The sequence below is a fragment of the Cetorhinus maximus genome, chromosome 12, assembly GCF_964194155.1.
Source record: "Cetorhinus maximus chromosome 12, sCetMax3.hap1.1, whole genome shotgun sequence".
Classification (NCBI taxonomy): Eukaryota; Metazoa; Chordata; class Chondrichthyes; order Lamniformes; family Cetorhinidae; genus Cetorhinus; species Cetorhinus maximus.
This window is the reverse complement of record NC_135890.1, coordinates 6070004-6090454: the sequence shown is the minus strand read 5'-3', so window position 1 is coordinate 6090454 and position 20451 is coordinate 6070004. Positions and strand designations below refer to the sequence as shown.

Below are 20451 nucleotides of genomic sequence, written 5' to 3'. Positions count from 1 at the left end.
GTTGTAGAGCACCAGGCAAGCAATTAGACCACACAGCCAAACATCAAAGTTGAGCAGCTGTCAAAGCAAATAGTTTCAACAGTTTAATCATTTTGTTCTCTGGCAATTTGTATAAGACTTTGCACTTTCAATACTCTTGTTCCAACCAAAAACATGATACAGAGGCACAATGTTAAGCTGGCAATACTTGTACTGTCAAAGGAGAGATGAAATGTTTGGAATACTTTGTCAATAATCAAGCAGATTGGAGTTCACAAGTACAAATGAAATAACTACAATCACAAAGGTGTAAAGAGAATATTTCACCAAATCTTATCTGCAACCTGTGAGATTTCCGGTGCTTGTTCCTTACAGGCTTTGCACACGCTGGGTTGCTGGCTTGAAATGAGAAAGCAAAAGCTTATATAATCCACCAATGGAAGCAAAGTAATTAGCAAAGTATATATTTTTATTGAAATATATAGAAAACACCCTACAAATAGTTAAGAAAAAGATACAGACCATGGTTTTGAAATTGTCTAGACTCAGTAATGTAATACACAAGGTAACTTTACAATTATAAGTTTGCTTTCAAAAATCATATTCGATGTAAATGTGTCATAGAGGTTTATAGTGGATTGGAGGATAGGTGCACAAACACCAGGCTTTCTGCATTATAACTGCCATATTGTTGCCCACACAAAACAACTACGTGTTTCCATTTTGAAAAGCACTAAACGAATGGATATTGTCTGTACTTTACATAACCAGCAATTATGCTGTTAGTTATGGTGTCATTACTTCTTAATTACAAGAATAGACATAGATAATTCTCAAAAGAAAACACTGCAGCTAAAGCAAGAGATACTTAGCGCATATTGACCTAAGTAAAATAATGATTAATACTGTACGTGCGCAATAACATTTTCCAATTTTCCGTTCCTCTCCTTAAACAAAGTGTTGAGATTATAGAACTATTCAGAAGTGGCTTTCAATGAACATCACTGACAATGCGTACAGTGATTGAGCTAACTGAAGTGCCCAGCACCTCCTGTGATAGCTCATTGGGTAAATTACAAGACAAGCAAAAGTAACTTGAACAAATTCTGTGCCCTGGTACAACTGCTTGTTTGTTACACTTTCAGAATTGCCACATTGGAGTCTGGTTTGGTGTAAAGTGGGTTCGATGTTTTCTCCAGTAGTTTTTTGTTTAGTTGCTCCATGCGACGGCTATTCTTCTTCAACTGCCGCAGGGTGCGTTTCACTCTCTTAACCTTGTCCTTCAGTTGCTTGTTGCGACTCTCCAGCATGGCAACCCTGTTGATCAATTTCTTCACTCGATCTTCCTCTTCAAAAAGTGCCTTCTGCACTGTGGAACACATGAGCTGTAAAAGGAGCAGAAGTTTAGTGTCTTTTCTTTTTGGTCGGTTACCTTGTTTGGCATGTCGGAAACCAAATAGTGCTGATGGAACTCTACTTCAACAAATAGTCAATGTTTTCAGTGTATAAAGTAGACATAAAATTCTCCATTTCATGAGGCTGAGAAACGTCACCTGTGAATGTGATTGTTATCGTTCATGGCAGTTGATGCACATTGAATTGTTAACTTTGAATGTGAGGTCGATAGATTTTTGTTAACCAAAGGTATTTAGGGATATTGGGCAAATGATTGTAAATGAAGTTATTCGCACATTGACCATGATCTTATTGAATGGTGGAACAGGCTTGATGGGCTGAATGGCCTCCTCCTGTTCCTATGTTCCTTTCCCCTTTTCAATTCAGGTTTTTCACCTCTTGTCCTCTTCTCGCTTGTAGGGATTGACTCCTTGCTGAGGTATAAAAACCGAGATCACTGTCATTGTATGGCTTCTTGCTACACGCGTATCAAACTCTACTGCTACTTTAGGAGTGACGTCAACCCATGTATCTCAAGTGTGTTAACAACTGTTAAACATCAAGGGGGAGTCTGACACAAGTTTGTTAACTGTTCGAATAATAACAGCACCAATAGCAATTTCAATGCTCTAGTTTCGTCATCACCATTTGCACCCCACCACCTCACCAAAACTGGCCATTATTCAGTGTGAACCTTAGTGATAGATACTTTGGGTTTTTCAACCGTGCAGTGGGGTATGACAGCTAATTCATATCCTGTCCTCACCTGATGCCCACATACATGTGCCTCTACTGAGGGTTACTACTTAGGGGTCAGGAGCTACTGATTTTGGCTTTCTTAACTCAGTGGTCAAATGTCATGTCCCTACCACCAGCCTGTGAGATCAACTAACTCACCACAGACAGGGGATTAGAACTGGAATTTCATGTATGACTCAGCTACTCACTACATCAACTCACTAAGGGCCATTCGGGAAGTGGCAAATGTCTCCATTTGTTTTTTTAATTTGGGGCAGAATATTACGCTCATTGGGTGGGCACGCGCCTGACCTGAACCAGCATAAAATGACGCGCGATAATGTCAGGAGAGCGTCGCGATATTTCAGTCAGTGGGAGTGTGCAGGAGTTGGCACGCGCCCGCCGACAATTCACAGGGCTATTAAGGCCATTAAAGATCTTGTTAAACAAAACTTTTTTGCTGCCCGCCCAACCTTACAGTTGGTGGGCAGGCGAAAAGGCCAAGCGGCCTTTGGATTTTTTGTGAAACCTCCTCCACGGGCGGGATGAGGTTTCGATCAGTCACTAAAAATTTTTTTTTAATTTTTCAAACTAATTTCTAACAATGTTCCTGCTCATGTGACAGATTCACATGAGGGGACATGTTATTAACATTTTAAAAATCTTTCTTTTTTATTTTCAAAAATCTTCATCTCCCTGAGGCAGCTCTGTGCCTCAGGGAACTTTACCTGCGCGCACCCGCGCACATGCGCGAGCTTATGCACTCGCCCTCCTCTCCCCCACACAGGCAATGCTGCAGCTCGTGTTTCACGTTGGGTGGGCCTTAATTGGCCGACCAGTGTGAAAGCGCTGTCGAGGCCCGATTGTGGGTGGCAGTCGGCTTCCCGACCGCTCCCGCTCGCCCCCTCTGCCGAGCCCGCCCAACGAGGGCAAAATTGTGCCCATAGAATTCTTTAACCCCTCTTCCACTTTCAATCAGCCAATCCCATTCCATAGATACTGTCAATGTTGCTGCCTCTCCAGAGCATTGCTCAGTGTAAAGTAACATTTACAAACAAAATGATGGGATTATTAAAATAATCATAATTTGCTTCTGACCTAAAGTATCATTCACACACAGCGTCTGATTTGACCCAGCCAAAAATACTGAGCACCTTTGTGAGTTCATTGGGTAATTAAAAGAGCAGGTGAGTGGCAATGACAGTGGGTGACTTGTGGCCTGTTTTCTGATCCAGGCTCCCAACTGGTGCATTGGCATCCAGCTGGGAGAACAAGAGAGAACAGGAAACATGCAGAAGAGATGGAAAAACATCTGAAAAGAGAGGGAACCAATGGCACAGTTCGAGTTGAATGGATGCCTTGCAGAGGGAGTTTAAAGAGAACAATCAAAAGCAGTTTCCTCACATTCGATAGCATGAGGTACATTTCTAATGGTTTGCAGCCTTAAGAAGGGGCGAGTGAGCTGTTCTAATTTGATTTTAAATCAAATGACTAAATATTGCTATTATTCATTCATTGGTGTGGGCATCACAGGCTAGGCCACATTTATTGCCCATCCCTAAATGCCCTTGAGAAGGTGGTGGTGAACTGCCTCCTTGAACAACTGCAGTCCATTAATTCAAATATGGTACAGTTCAAATTTCACTTCAAGTTGCAAACCATAAGCTAATTATAAAATAGGCAATGTGTAAAATGTTTGTAAATACTGTACCACAGTATTTTATCATGTGGTTTTTCATTACTTAACCATAAATAGTTGTTGGTACAGAGGAAAGCAAGGAGCAGAAAAGGAAACTGGCTTCTTAAACTGAGCATTTCCACACATCCCCATCATCACCTCTATCCTTACTGTTTAATCTCCTGAGGGACCGTCCTGCAACAGAAGTGGTCAGTAAAGGTTATGAGTAAAAAATGCTGAATATCTACCCAACCCCACATTTCCAATGTCTGCTGCTCTTACCGCCTCCACCTAACATTCCCATCTCCGTTTCTGAGTCCCAGAGAGAATTTAATCATTTCTCTCTATATCCTCATTGCAGCTCCCAAACAAATCTCCAACTTGAGGTCTTTGAAGGAATTAATTGAGGCAGTACCAACCGCTTTTTTCAAAGGATGTTCTGCTACTTGCCTCACAATATCTAATTTTGCTTGAGGGTTTAACGCCAATGATGTCAGTTGGTTTCTATGATTGAAAGCAAATAAGCGTTTGCAATTGATATAGCAATGGCTTGACCAATCAGGGTCAAGCTGCCTGGTTTAAAATTTTAAACAATGCTTGACAGTTAACTGCCAGGCACCATCACTGGTGCATTCACCATGGCAATGCCCCTACCAATCAGAATCCACTTGCTAACCAACCAGCACTCTCTTTACATACAGTATAAATTGTTGTTTTCCCCTTATATTGGTATTCTTGCAAAGTGTCCTGATGAGTGCAAGACGAAAAGCTTCGACATGTCTCTTTTTTCAGCAATACTCCTGGCAGCATCATTCATGTCAACCTATGGAACTAGGAACGGCTTAAAAAAAACTGAACGAGCCCTGAAAAGATTGGAAACTCAAAAATAGCTCTATATAAAGGCCGATGACATATGTCAATGAGTACTACTGAAAGTGGAGGGAGACACGGGTATGCAAATTAAGCTGCGTGCTTAAGCTTCACTTTAATTACTTGAAAGCCTGAAACTGAACATAAGTGCTGAAAGCAATAGATTTATTTTTTAGGGCAGTTAGGGAGCAGCACCAACTCCCCCCACCGCCACAGTAATGCCCACACCGCCATCTCATAAATCATGAGGCAAACTCTTAACCATTGGTATCGGAACAAAAATCATGGGTTTCTATCTTTTCACCCATAAATCAATCGAGTTTAATACGTTCAAAAGCATTTATCTACAGTGGAGTAACTATTACTGCCTCCAAATTTATTTTAAATATGATGGCGGCAGTTAAGTTCTTACAAGCATATGAATAATCATTGACAGATAAGGACCGCCCAGCAATTGTGTATCGCAATATAAATGCTCCCCACCCAGATAATGTAATGATTTCAATTATTAGTTTCAGTGTTCAGTTTTAATCTTTATTTTCAATTGCAATATCTTGAAATAATTTAATATAACAATTGGTCAAGTAAAATATTAGATACTTCATGAACTGTGCAATTACACTGTCCTTTTAATCCTCGGGTACTCCTTAGGTAAGGACATATATCAAAATGCTTTACATTGAGAGGTGGGATTTTATGTACCCCGGCCAACAGGTTTGAAGACAGGGGGCTGATTTACCTGCTCACCCCTGCCCCCTCTGCAATTATACCAGCAGTGGGGTGACATTGGCTGTGCCCACCCCCACTTCCACTGGGCCAACTGATGCCCTTCAGCGGACAATTAATGCCGCAATTTAACCGGTGGCGGGAGGGGGTCCACACTAAGCACTCAGCCTGGCCGGCTTCCCCGCACAAGATGGTGTTTGGGGAGGAAGGGAACAGGGGGTTCCCTCATTAAAGAGCACCCCCACCCCTCCCCACCGAGATGGAACCAACCCCTCCCCAGATTGCCCTCTGCCCATGACCTCTCAAACCCCGGAACACTGCCCACACTCGACCCGTCCTGCCAGCCTGGAACCTGGCAAGACCCTAAACACTGACCCAAAAACTGATACGTCTCAAAGTGCTGGAGAGCTGCCAGTCTCTGATTGGCCGGCAGCTCTCCGAAATGGAACTTCCTGTCCCTGAGGGACAGAAATCCCACGTCAGATCCGATGGTGGCCAATTAACCATTAAATGGCTGCAAGGCAGCCGATGTTCCCCTCAGCGGCCTCCCCCACTGGCTTTCTAAGTGGGGGGAAGCAGGCGGGGAATCCAGCACCTCCTATAATTCAAAACAAAAATAAAAATACCTGGAAAAACTCAGCAGGTCTGACAAGCATCTGCGGAGAGGAGCACAGTTAACGTTTCGAGTCCGTGTGACCCTTCAATAGAACTAAGGAAAAATAGAAGAGAGGTGAAATATAAGCTGATTTAAGGGGGGGGCGGGGGGGGACAAGTAGAGCTGGATAGAGGGCCAGTGATAGGTGGAGATAACCAAAAGACGTCATAGACAAAAGGACAAAGAGGTGTTGACGGTGATGATATTAGCTAAGGATTGTGATAATAGGTGACATTAAGGGTAGAAAGCAGGACGAGAAAGGTACAGATAGCCCTAGTGGGGGTGGGGTGGGGGGAAGGGATCGAAATAGGCTAAAAGGTAGAGATAAAACAATAGATGGAAATACATTTAAAAATAATGGAAATTATTTATCTCCTTTTACCTCCTATAATTTGGTCTGACGAATGCAAAACAGCGGGTGTTAAGCAGGAGAAGAAAGTTTAAAGATAAAGAGTAGGTTGGAAATGAAAGGCACGGCAGAGGAACAGTGTTTTAAGGAGTTATTTTTAAAGTAGAGGAGGTGCACAGAATTGATCAAAGAACGCTTTAGGATGCCCAGTGGTTGTGAAAGGTGCTACATAAATGCAAGATTTTTATTTCTATTAAAAAAAGCCAGTGGGCAGTTTCAGGTTCTTACCGAGCTGCTCTCCCTGTAACCAAATTGCCAATCAGCAGACGCAGGGCAGAATATTACACTCGGTGTGCGGGCGCGCGCCCAACACGTCCGAGCGTAAAATGACGCGCGATGACATCAGGTGTGCGTCCCGATGTCATCTCGCACTCGCATGATATTTCGTTCGGCGGGTGCGCGCCGGAGTTGGCTGTGCGCCCGCCGATCGTTAAAAGGCCTATTAAGGCCATTAACAAACTAATTAAATTCAAATTGACACTGCCCATCCACCTTACGGTAGGCAGGCAGACAAAAAGGCCAAGCGTCTTTTATATTTTTAGGAAACCTCATCCATGAGCAGGATGAGGTTTCCTAAAGCAAATAAACATTAAATAAAAACTTTATTTTGGAATTAAAAACATGTCCCATCTCATGACAAAGCCACATGAGGGGACATGTTTTATTAACTTTTTACTGTCTTTATTCATTTTTTAAAAGGAGCTTCAGTCTCTCTGAGGCAGCTCCGTGCATCAGGGTGTCTGAAGCGCTCTTACTCACGCATGCGCCAACTGTGTGCCAGGCCCGGCTCTCCCTCCCCTCCCGCCCGCACAGTTGGAGCTCAACGCTGCCGCTCGCGATCCATGCAGGGCCGGCCTTAACTGGTCCGCCCGTGTGAAATCGCGGAGAGGAGCCTATTGCTGGCGGCGGTCAGCTTCCCAACCATCCCCACCAAGCATCCCCGCCAAGGGCAAAATCCTGCCCATAGATTTATCAACCGGGTCCCAATCTGACTCCCCAGGCAAATAGCTGAAAAGCAATGAGAAGCCCTCTTGCAAAATCACGAGTGAGGCTAAATTTGCCTGAGAACCTGGGGAGTTCAAGGCTAAGGGCATAATCTAAAAAAATTCAGAAGGAGGGAAACGCTTCCGCAAAGACGGGTGGAATCTCTTTGTCAAACAGTAGTTAATGCTAGATCATTATATTAATTTTAAATTTGATAGATTTCTGTTAACCTAAGATATTGAAGGATATGGGGGAAAGGTGGGTATATGGAGTTAGGTCACAAATCAGCCATGATCTCATTGAATGGGGGAACAGGCTGGAGGGGCTGAATGGCCTCCAGTTCCTGTGTTCATAAATCGCATCTGTCATGGCCAAACTGTTCCAGTTGCATGTCTGCTTTGCCTACACCAAATACGGCTCCTGGCTTCTCATTATTTTCTCTCCACCTCACTCCACCCATCACCACCCCCCTCCCCCCACAATGTGGTGCGACTGACTTCTCTGTTCTGTTTCTTCCTCTCCCTTCTCAGCCTCCCAAAGTGTTGCTCCTGGAGTTCCTAGCTACCCCCACCCCAACCAGCCCCAACCAGCCCCAACAACTGCACAACCACCAAGTAGTAGTCCTGACAAATATGGCCCTACTCGCATCCTTTGTAGAGTTGAAATAACTTCAGATGTCCTCAAGATCCACCAGTGCTATAAATTTCACGAGTTACACATGGTAACACAGATAGCCAGCACATTAGAAAATTTAATCAGTTTCACAAGAAGAAGTTCTCATTCATCTTTCCTTTTCACTTAACTGTTCTACCGATGCTATAGCTTTCTGTTCAATCTCCCAGTTGCTAATACGTCTTACATTTGTGTTGTTACAACACTCCACTAGGCTGCATAAGCTTTCTCAAGGTCATTAAGCGATCTTTGTGATGCCACATGTGCTGTCACTCTTCAGTGCCTCACAGTTAACTGATAACACTCCACCGAGTCACACATCATCACCGCTTCCTCCACAGAGATATAATCAAATGCTTTGGGTTCTTGAGCTGCCAACAGGGCCAGGGAATTGTGTGTGGGAAGATTTCTGATCCAGCACATATAGCGTCATTTGGAAGTGCAGAACTTGAGTATTGCTGAAAAAGAGACATTTTTTTGTCAAAGCTTCTCATCTTGCACTCATCAGGACAATACGCCTCGACAAAAAATGTCTCTTTTCTCAGCAACAGTGTGCAATAGAAAATTGAATATACATTCTGGAGTTTTGCTTCATTTACCCTTCAATGAGGCAAGGAGAAATGTTGGAGAATATGTCTTTAGGAGATTAAATGGATTAAATAGGATCAATGATAGACCAAATTGGGTCTGGTCTGTGGATGGAATAGAATTTAATCTTGCCCACTTCTTTATTTGCATTCTTCAGGAGTATGTATTCATCCCAGAACGTCAATATGCTTCTCTTAAGTGGTTCAAGACCCCAGTCCTATATTTTCTTAAAATGGAGAGGCTAATTTTAACTACCATTATTAAGCCAATACAGATGCTACCAAATGGGCAGTCTGCTTTACAACTCACCCGGTCTCCTTTCCATTAAATAACTCTGAAATAAAATGGGGCAATTTATGAAATAGGCAGCCGATTGACTATCACAAGGTTCTCTTCTGTGTTAAAAGTTAAAATTACTCACAGAGACATTTTAATTTTTAAAGTATCCTTTAAAAATTAAATAATCCACACTATTCTTTTTTGGATCAATTTAGATTGTAATGACTTTGCTTCACATCTTCGCACACATTTTTCTCCCCTTTGGGGGATAGTGGGGAAGTGTTGGCAGGATTAGCAGGTTGATTATCAATCTACTGAACCATGTCATGAACACCCCTTCTATAGCCAAAAAACCCTGGAGTGGGTCTTGAACCTAGAGTTTCTGAGAAACTCAATCATCCCCATGGCTATGATCCGGCAATAAAAGCCACCAACAATAACTTTACTATAGTGTCTAATTGTTCAATTGTTCAGTATTTGATTATGCGCCTGTTGCTTACTGTATGTGATTGGTTAAGCCTGGGTGTGTTGACTTAGAAAAAGAAACTAAACTGAGGCATGCTGCTCTAAGCATGAGATCAGACACTTTAAAGCATTGTATAAAACTCCTGCACACACAAAACCTGGAGTGTCTCATCTCGGCATATCTCTGGAGCATAAAACACAACATTTACCATAACATCTTTATCAAAACACATCCACTTGTACAAACAAATGATCTATTCAGCCTAGTGTATTCCCTTAGTGCCTGCCTTGTAGGTGTCTTTGCCTGGTCTAATGTTCCTACACAGTATTACCTCAGTGGCAGAAACATGGTTGATGGAAGGCTGCTGACTTTCATTGGATGAGACTGCACATGGCCTTGCCTTCCAGTGACACTATTCCCAGCTTCTTGGGACCATACTCCTTGCATTGACCTCCTTTGCCACCTGCTTCTGCTTGATGGCTTCCTGATCCCCTGCAAAAACATGAGTCCTGTGTACCTCCAGCACTAAGGCCTCCAGTGCCATGTCTGTGAAAGTGGGTGTCCTCTCTCTGCCCTGCTGCTCCATTTTCTTTCCAATTGCAGACCACCAGCAGCTTCCTTTCTGTCAGTGCATCTCTCCTTTATGAGGGACCGACTGCCTTTAAGAGCTGGAAGTTGGCTGGAGCACACGCTGGCCCCACATACTGCTAGGACCCCTGTTGACCACGCAGTCAGCCAGCAGTATGGTCAAGCTTGGCTGCAAATTACTATCAGGAGAATGAGGAGGCACCACAATGCTTGTGTGTGGCCTGCCTCAACAGGACTGGACGCAGGCTGATTGAGAGACATAAACCCCATGCTCAAAGACAAGTGCACATCCATTTTTTAGCCCTGTGTGTTTCCGTGCTTTGCTTGCAGCTTTGTAATAAAAGACGCTTTGTTGAAAATAAATCAAACTATCGTTTCCAGCTCTGAAGACTAACTGTCTTGTCTTTGCTCGGATTAACTTAATTCCTAGGAATTTCAGGAAGTTCTATTTCTTCCATTGAGAATTTGTTAGACTATTTTTTCCAAACTCATATAAGGGTTAAATAATCTATCAAAATGTTTGGCAGAGCTTCCTATCTCTAAATCCCTGTGGGACATGAGTACAGATTTATGACCAGTTTCATGCGCACAAGACTTATGTCTCATTCATAATTACTATAAGGACCTGTTCTTGATGGGAACAATGCGGTGCCAGATGACTGGCAACTTGCAGACTCTGCCTTCAGTGCAGTGAGTTTGGACTTGTTCTACCCCATTTGCCAATGTGAGACAAGATCAGTATCAAACTGCGAACAGCAAAGTATATTTAGCAGAGTCACGTACTGTTACTGCGGAAGGGAAGAGAGCTGACCAACTCTAAAGCCTCAGGATCTGCTTAGATTCAACCAGTAACAGTGGACTTACACAGTCAATCTGCTGTAGTCTTCATCAAAATGCCATTTTTGAAAAGTTTTAACTTCTGATCTTCTTCACCATGGCAGGTGCAGGCTTGTCGTCCTGATTTCAAACACAATCAGTGTGATTGCACACACCCCCCAATCACAACTTGCTGTCAGTCAAGTCACAGGGAGGGATAGAGCAGGGCAAATGCAAAACTCAAAAAGCGTCTCGCACAGAGGCACAAGGAGCAGGTCACTTGTCCATCAGACCAGTCTAGTAATGGTATATATTACCCTTAAGTGAGGAATTGAAAATGTACTAACCTGGAGTGACAGCTGTGTGCCCTCCAAGTGTCCAACTGCCGAACACCACTGTGTACTTTAACAAATAGTTCTTTGATTCAAGAATCATATCCTGGAAAGCCATATTACAAATAGAGACATACGGAATTGTCCCAGATTTGCATGAAGTGCAGTAGCAGGCGGGAAAAAGGACGTTATACCCGCTGGCTGCAATGGTGGCTCTTCACACCACATCATCCCCATCCCACCTCATTAATCATGCGTTACCGGGAAACACGCCATTTCAATGGCGGGCGGGCTCTCATTTGCCCGCCATGCCATTGCTTTGCTGCTTCCTCATGCCAGGTGCCATACCTCTCAGTCCTTCCAGCCCAGGACTGCTGCACAGACGACATGGCCCTTAAAGGCAAGAAGACAGCAGTCCCCCAATTCAGTGACACATCCCTGGAACATCTTCTGGAAGCCGTGGAGGCTCACCGTGATGTCCTCTACCCCAACTCTGGCCGCAGGAGGTCCAACAATCTCACCAATCCGGCTTGGTAGGAGATGGCTGTACTGATCAGTGCCAGTGCTGCACAGAAGAGGTTGGTCATCCAGTGCAGAAAGAGGATGAATGATCTCATCTGTGCTGCCAGGGTAAGACAACCATCTCATCACTCTAAACTCACACACTCAAGCCCATCACACATTCATTGGCATCTCACTCACTGCCAGCTCAAGGGACATCACCAGCCATTCTCACACATACCCTCACATCTCCACCTGGCCTCATCTCCTCTGGAGACTGTCTCCTCAGCCCTCACCATCTTGAAGCCACTTGCACAGATCAACATGTGACACCACACGCACCCTGGGATACCCCCCTTCCCCAGTACAGCTCTCATCCTGCAGCCTCTTCCCTTGCCTGAGGCCACTTCTCCCCCTTCCCCAAGCAAGCCCCAGCCCTGCAGCCGTTGAAAAGCCACCCCCGCCTTACAGGTGGTCTGGTAGGTAGAGAGCTGCCCAAGTGCCCCCCTAAATGTGATGTGGTGCTGTCCGTGAAGCCTGGCACTGATGACTACAAGTGCCCAAGACAAGGTGGGCAAACAAACCTCGAAGTCCTGAGTGAAGTGCAGCCCCCCAGGTGCATGTCGCTTAGGTACAGTTGTGAAGCATGTTGACGTGCGCGGATGATCCATCGTTGGGGGGGATGATCCTGGTGAGCTGGGCTTATAATGATATGCAGATGTATTACAATGGAGCTCCCAACCTCCAATGGCGGGAAGCATGGCCCGCCATTGACAGGCAGAGCGGATGATTGCAAACTGGCTTCACGACGCTGTGAAACCGATTTTTGGTCCTCGCCATATTGTCTGCTCCCACTACCAAACACGCCCAACGCTAACGAGAAAATTCCACCCAGAGAAATATTTATGGCACAGAAGGAGGCCATTCAGCCAATTGGGTCTATGTTGGCCAAAAAAAGAACTATCCAACCTAAAACTATCGGCCAGCTCTTGGTCCATAGCCTGTAGGTTATGACGGTTCAAGTGCATGTCCAAGCGGTTTTTTTTTTAAGTACAATAGGGTTTCTGCCTCTACCACCTTTTCAGGCTGAGTTCCAGACTTCCGCCACCCTCTGGGTGAAAAAAATTACTCCTCAATTACCCTCTAATCCTTCTACTAATTACTTTAAATTTATGCCCTGTGAATATTGACCTCTCTGCTAAGGGAAGTATGTCCTTCCATTCCACTCTATCCAGGCCCCACATAATTTTATACACCTCAATTAAAACTCCTTTCAGCCTCCCCTCAGTTCCAAACCCCGGCCTATCCAATTTTTCCTCACAGCCATAATTTTCCATTGCTGTCAACAACTTTGTAAATCTCCTCTGTACCCTCTCCCAGCGCAATCATGTCCTGCCTGTAATGCAGTGACCAGAACTGGGCGCAGTGCTCTAGTTGTGACCAAAACAGTGTTTTATACAGTTCTAGCACGACCTTTCAGTAACGATGAAAATTAATCCCACTGTGTTTGTCAAGGTGACAATGTAACGTTACTGGAGGCTGGAACTTGCTTATGATCTTCACAGCCAAGAAAGCACAGTAACTGTCCTTTTTTCAGTTCCCAAATCTCATCTGCACCAACCTTCCTAGCTTTTTCTGCGTTTTTATTTTCTGTATTCAACATTCCACGGAATCGCAGAATCGTTACAGCACAAAAGGAGGCCATTCGGCCCATCGTGTCTGCACCAGCTCTCTGAGTGAGCAATGCACCTAGTGTCATTTCTCTGTCTTCTCTCACAACCCTGCACATTCTTCCTTTTCTGATAACAATCTAATTCCCTCTTGAACACCTCAATTGAACCTGCCTCCATTGGATTCCCAGCAGCGCATTCCAGATCTTAACCACTCGCTGCGTGAAATGCTTATCCTCGTGTCTCCATTGCTTCTTTTGCCAATTACCTTAAATTTCTCTGCTTCTCCCCCCCCACACCCTTTGGCTTCTCTCTGGAAATTTGTACCCAGTTTACAAACCTACTGAGAGTTGCAGCACAGAAATCAGAGCCCTCAGCTTGGCAGGCAACAGATTGCCTCGTGGTCACTATCACTTTCCAACGCAGTTATTCTGCAGATCGATGAAACAAATTACTTATAAACTTCAAAACCGTTTTTAACGACCTTTTCTTGGAGCAGCTGTTTCAGCATCTTTTTGGAGTGTAGATGTTAAAGATTCCTTTACTGTCTGCGTACAAGAAACATCGCGTCTTGATAACTGAAGAAGAAGGGGCTGGATTTGGCCGGAGCAGCAGGGGTCCCATCATCAGGGCCAAAAGCAGGAACTCAAACCCACTTTGGTGGTCAGATGGACTCAGGCCACGTCTGGCCAGTGGCTGTAAATTAACTGCCCACCGCCAGTGCTGCCAACCCTATTTAAGAACAGCCGCCCACCCTCCAGCCTATGTAAGTGGGATGTGGGGGTGCTGGAGCCAGTCGGGCAGATCCCAGCAAGGGCGAAGGGGGTTGGGGGTCGCTGAGGGTAGCAACGTCATTGCCGCCACAGGGTGGGGTGGGGTCCCCCTCGGTGAGCCATGGAGTTCCCAAAAAGAAGGCCCACCAGAGCCTTCCATGAGGCTGCCAGATTGTACCAGGTGATCTCCCCACACGGCGGTGGGCCCCCTCTAGCACTGTTAAACTGCTGGTGCAGGCAGGAAGAGGCCCTTAATTGGCTACTTTAGCGGCTCGATTGGGCTCCGAGTGGGAGGGGTCTCCGCCACCTTCCCTGCTGCTGCCAAGATGGCATGGTGGCTAGAAGACAACGGGCATGTCACCCACTACCTTCCAGTGCCATTTTGCCAATCTTCCTGCTCCCAGCCCATCCCTAAAAGACTGGTAAAATCCAGCCCATGGTGTAACTTGGCCAATGGGAGGTCTGGCCTCCTGCATCCCTAACTAGGTCTATCATCATGTCGCAAAAGGTTTGGAAATCTGTAGTTGAAATCGGAGAGATAAATGGCGTTCATCGAGAGACATTTCTAACCATTTCTAAGGCTGTTTGCTGAAATAATATTCTCACAGGCTCATTGTACATAAAGTGAGCACAGAGATAATTTTTTTTAAAACTGCTAACCTGGTACTCTGAAAGAAAATAAAAACGCTGGAAGTATCCAGTCGGCCAGGCCCATCAGAAAGAGTAATGAGAGAAAAAGTTAACATTTCCAGTCGTGATACGTCCTCAGGAGTTTTTCACACTTTTGGCCAGTCTTTTCTTCTTTCAGATTCCAATGGATCTCACATATTCCCTCACTTTGTAACCTGCTAATTCTTCTTTGACAGCACCTTCCAAACCCACGACCTCTACTACCTAGAAGGACAAGAGCAGCAGAGACATGGGAACACCACCACCTGCAAGTTCCCCTCCCAGCCTCTCACCATCCTGACTTGGAAATATATTGGCCGTTCCTTCACTGTCGCTGGGTCAAAATCCTGGAACTCCCTCCCTAACTGCACTGTGGATGTACCTACATCACATGGACTGCAGCGGTTCAAGAAGGCAGCTCAGCACCTCCTTCAAAGGCAATTAGAAAGACAATAAATGCTGGCCCAGCCAGTGACATCCACATTCCATGAATGAATGAAAAAAAAAATAAACTCTGGGTTACATTTTTCTTTAAAATATGATCACTTCACATAATCATTATTCCTCAAGTTTTTAATCATCTCATAAATGCATATAAAAATTTAATCAAATCAAGTTACAAAAATATGTGTCTGCTTTACAGATGGTAAACAGCTTTAAATAAATCATGAAGGAGTAATTCAATACAGGAGCTCATATCACACCATAAACCATGCAAGATCTAAGAGCATCATCTGATAAACAAGACTGAGTTACTGCCTTCTAATGATATTATCTTTCTGGAAACAACTGTTGATTATCACTCAAAATGCTTCCATTGATGATATTAATCATAATTCTCCAATGTAGATGTCATTGCATAACAACATGAATCCTGCACCATCAACATCCTGGGGGTTAATTGATCAGAAACTTAACTGTAGCAACTACACAAATACTGTGGCCATAAGGGGAGGTCAAAGATTGGGAAGTAGGAAATTCTGCGGCGCCTAACTCAACTCCTGACTCCCCATGGCCTAGCCACCATCTACACTGCACAAGTCAGGGGTGTGGTGGAATATGCTCCACTTGTTTGTATGAGTGCGGCTCCAACAACACTCAAGAATCTCGACACCATCGACAACCCAGTACCACATGATCAGCACCCCATCCACCACCTTAATCATTCACTCCCTCCACCACCAACGCACAGTAGCAGCAGTGTGTACCACCTACAAGATGGACAGCAGCAACTCACCAAGGCTCCTTCAACAGCATCGTCCAAACCCACGACCACTACCACCTAAAAGGACAAGGGCAACTGACACAAGGGGCACAGTCTTCTGCTCTCACTGGTGGTGCGCTTGGAGGTGGGAAGGACATATAGGAAGGATGGTGCCATACCGGAAGCTTGCCACCTTCTCACCTCCGCTCGAATTAAGTTCTGGCTAGGAGGGCCCATGGTCAACCTTACTGCCCTGCCAAAAATTGAGGCCCTTAGTGGCCTTAAGGGCCTCATCTCACCTCCGCTGGTATTAACCCAGCTGCAGATGGGCCTGTCACCACGCGGCATGCACAACAGGTAAAACCATGCGACCTGCTTGTCACCTGTGGGGATCTTTCAATCAAAGGCACCCAGTGCCCGATTGAGGGACTTGACATCAGGAAGGGGGAGGCCCACTGAGAGCCTGCCCTTGCTGCCAAACCCCCTGCATCCCTCTTCCCGCGAGCCCCACCCTGCAAACACCCCACCCACCACACATTACCTACCTGTGGCCTGGGTCACTCCATGATCCTGGGACTCCGGTTCCTGTCCTTCTGGCAGCAGCCACAGCCTCCCCTGTGGTGCTGCTGAGCACAAGAGCTGCAGGCCTCTGATTGGCTGGCAGCTCTCTGTAGGCAAGACTTCTGTCCACAGGGTCTTGGTTCCAGGGGCCTGATTGGTTTGTGGTTCGGCAGGCCTTCCGGAAAAGAGGCAGCGTAGGTTTCTAACAGGCTCTCTAGTTGGCAGGCAAAGCCCCCGACATCTCAGCAAGATTCCAACCAAGGAATCCACCTGCAAGTTTCCCTCCAATTCATACACATAGGAACATAAGAAATAGCAGCAGGAGGAGACTATTCAGCCCTTGAAAACCTGCTTCACTATTGTTTCATTGTGTGGTAGGGATCTAGGCAGGGGTTTTGGGGATTATCTATTCTCCTAAAGGATACAGCTCGAGTCTGCAGCTTCTTAAAACCATTGATCTTTATTTGCAATCAGTATTTACACATTTGGACCTCTACACGAGGTTGGAGCTTCTCCTCCTTCCAGATCTCACTTACTTCTGAGTCATGTGATCTGACATCATTATTACACCAGCATCATGTATGCTTCTGATGTTAACCCTTTACCCTACTGATCATCTGCCTCAGCTCCACTTTCCCATCTGCTTCCTCCTTACTTGGAATGATAGCGCCACTCCTTCACTGTCGCTGGGTCAAAATCCTGGAGCTCCCTCCCTAACAGCACTGTGGGTGTACCTACACCACATGGACTGCAGCGGCGCAAGAAGGCAGCTCACCACCACCTTCTCAAGGGCAATTAGCAATTGACAATAAATGCTGGGCTAACCAGTGACAGTTATCCTACTTTTGAATGAAAAAAAAACCACAGCGTGTCATGATACCAGAAGATGTTGAAAACTAGATTTAAAATAGAATAAAATTGGTAAAGAAAAGGTTAAAGTTAGTGCAAGAGCTCCACAGATTATTATAATTTTAAAATAACGCACAATATGGAAGATTTTTTAACCTTAGCCTTTTCACATTTCAGACATTGCGCATTAACTGCTTGATAAGATTGCTGCCTTACAACCTCTCCTCGGTATCCATCACTTATGAAAATTAATTTACAGATAGATGTTCCAGCAGTTTTTTTGATGTAGAGGTTTTTATGATGTCTTTTAAGTATCATTTGATGTAGGATGAAAGGTATCATCCATTTCATAAGATGGGCCCAGAGGCCAATTTGGATCAGGATTCATTGTATCACTGGGTTCTTATTTAACTGAAAATTCACTGCTACATATTGTATCTTGTGTATTTATACAGGCTAATGCCAGACAGCTACTGAGAATCAAATAAATGTTGCTGTCTGGATAGACCCACAAATTATTCGCAATCAATTAAATTCAGGAGAAATACTGTGTATTTTCAGTATTTTACGTGCCAACTTTATAATTCATGCCTGTCATGTTGACAGTTGGCCAACATTAAGAATGGTCGAATGGACAGCTTGAATATTTTTTAAAATTTGGAAGTACAAACTGAGCTACTTTAGCTTCAATTATCGAGCAGATTGGGGCCTCATTTGAACACCTCATTTGAAAGACAATACCTCTGAAGACACACGTCTCTCTCAAAAATTGTACCTGGATATATATGTATATATATTTATATATGTATATATATTTATTATATATGTATAAACAATCCCTGGCAAACCAAATGGAGGGGGGAGATCCCAATGTGCAAATGTATAGCAGGAAGGTTTCCTCAAGGAAGCTTTGAAGGCATCCTTAAAGTGTTCCTGCTGTTCTCCTGGGACTGAGTTCCATGTAGAACAGTTGCATCAGGAGTCTGGTCTCAGGCATACGAACGGCATGAGATTGAGAGAGATATCAAGATACCTTTACAGTGAACGTTGCTACATAAATAAACCAAAGTCATTTTAGCTTTGAAACAAACTAAAGCTTACAAAGGCTCACAGAATACCACAGGAGCATAATATATGTTGAAATAATGTTACCCGCTGTTTACAGGTTCCACATGAAGGGTTGTGAACAAGTGTTGCTCCATTGACCTTTTCAGTAATTTTTACATTATTCTTCACATGAAAAAACTAGTGCAGGACACAACACATGGGGTTTTTTTTAAGGTCCAAAAGGAAAATAGGTTCCTTTTTTTTAACCAAACTGCAGTAATTCACAACACAATAGAACCAAGTATTTCAGGGTTTCTGCAAAAATAATAAGCAGAGCAGTTCTTCATTTTACAAAAAGTTAAATGGTTTGTGAAATGTCAGGTCATGCAACACAGAGTAAAAAGATGGAATGTAACTCAATACCATGGCATTCTTATAACAATAAATGTAGAAAATGTTGTTCCTAGCGAGTCAGGGGAGTGTTTGACTTATGCTGTGTAACATAGAAGATATTAGAATGACTGACCTGTAGTCATTGAATAAATTAGATTGCACTTTAATTCGGAGTATTATGAGAGCGATGCTGGTATTTTCCAGTTCCAGTCACGTGATTATGTCCAACCGATAGAGCTTTTGTGTAGGTTGAGGTAGAGATAGGTGGACTCAATCAGAGAAACGTGCAATATTGAGCATAAGTGTGACAGATGTGCTTGATGGAAATAGCATGACAAAGAAGTGTTAGAGGAAGCAAATGTAACAGGGCGACACTGTTAGAGGATGTATTATCTATAATTACATGTTGTACCTACTTTTCTTAATCATAGAATGGTTACAGTACAGCAGGAGGCCATTCAGCCTGACATGTCAGTGCTTTTTAAAAATTTTTTAAAATTCATGGGATGTGGGTGTCACTGGCTAGGCCAGCATTTATTGCTCATCCCTAATTGCCCTTGTTCAGAGGGCATTTAAGTGTCAACCACATTGCTGTGGGTCTGGAGTCACATGTAGGCCAGGCCAGGTAAGGACAGCAGATTTCCTTCCCTATTAGTGAACCAGATGGGTTTTTACAACAATCGACAATGGTTCCACGGTCAGCATTAGACTTTTAATTCCATCTGCTGTGACAAGATTCGAATCCAGGACCCCAGAGCTTTACCCTAGGTCTCTAGATTACTAGTTCAGCAACAATACCACAACGCCATTGCCTCCGCTAAACTGACGCTGCAAAAGCAATTCACCTCGAGCCACTCCCCCACCTTTCCCAGTACACCTGCAAATTTTTCTTCTTCAGATGATGATCTAATTCTCTTTTGAGAGCCACAATTGAACTTGCCTCCAACACACTCTCAGGCAATGCATTCCAGATCCTAACCACTCACTGTGTAAAAACATTTTTCCTCATGTCGTCATTGTTTCTTTTGTCAATCACCTCAAATCAGTGTCTTCAGGTTCTCAGTAAGGGTCTTGATATGTTACGGTCAAGTGTGTATTGATTTATTAGGCATGTAGTACTGGTAATAGCACTTAAGCATACACTCAATTATATAATGCTTACAATTACACTGGAGGATGATGGTTAAGAAATCAAACATAATATAGTTTTGGGCTCAAGGTTCAGGTTGATCAAACCTGACTCAACAAACTGAACTCCTCACTAACAAATTACTTTTCCCTTGAGCAAATCATTATGCCTACTTATTTTTGTTACCATATCACATGTTTCTTTTCCGTTACATTTAATTGGTTGTATGACCATAAGGTTTGATTCTGCATCCCTTATTGCTGTCACACTACATAAACTTTAGATAAAAAGTTAATCTTTTACACATGTTGTTGTCTTCTGCAGGACCAACTTGTGTCCTTGCAATTCACAGTGAATACAGCTGTCTCAAGTTTAGCATGACGCTTACAATGCATTAGATCATCTTCAATTAGCATATACCATTAAGACACATTCTCTATCAGGTGATTCATTCACACAAGCACATTAAAAGCGTGGGTG

General features: G+C 44.0%; 1 protein-coding gene across 1 annotated transcript in view; it reads right to left on the bottom strand.

Annotated features, from left to right (window-relative positions):
* Positions 1 to 427: 427 nt before the first annotated feature.
* Positions 428 to 20451, bottom strand: part of ccdc3a (coiled-coil domain containing 3a) — a 77437-nt gene continuing 57413 nt past the window's right edge. Inside the window, exon 3 of the mRNA XM_078552954.1 lies at positions 428 to 1364. Within this exon, the coding sequence (XP_078409080.1) occupies positions 1113 to 1364 (252 nt within the window). The 3' untranslated portion in view covers positions 428 to 1112. The remainder of the gene's footprint in view (positions 1365 to 20451) is intronic.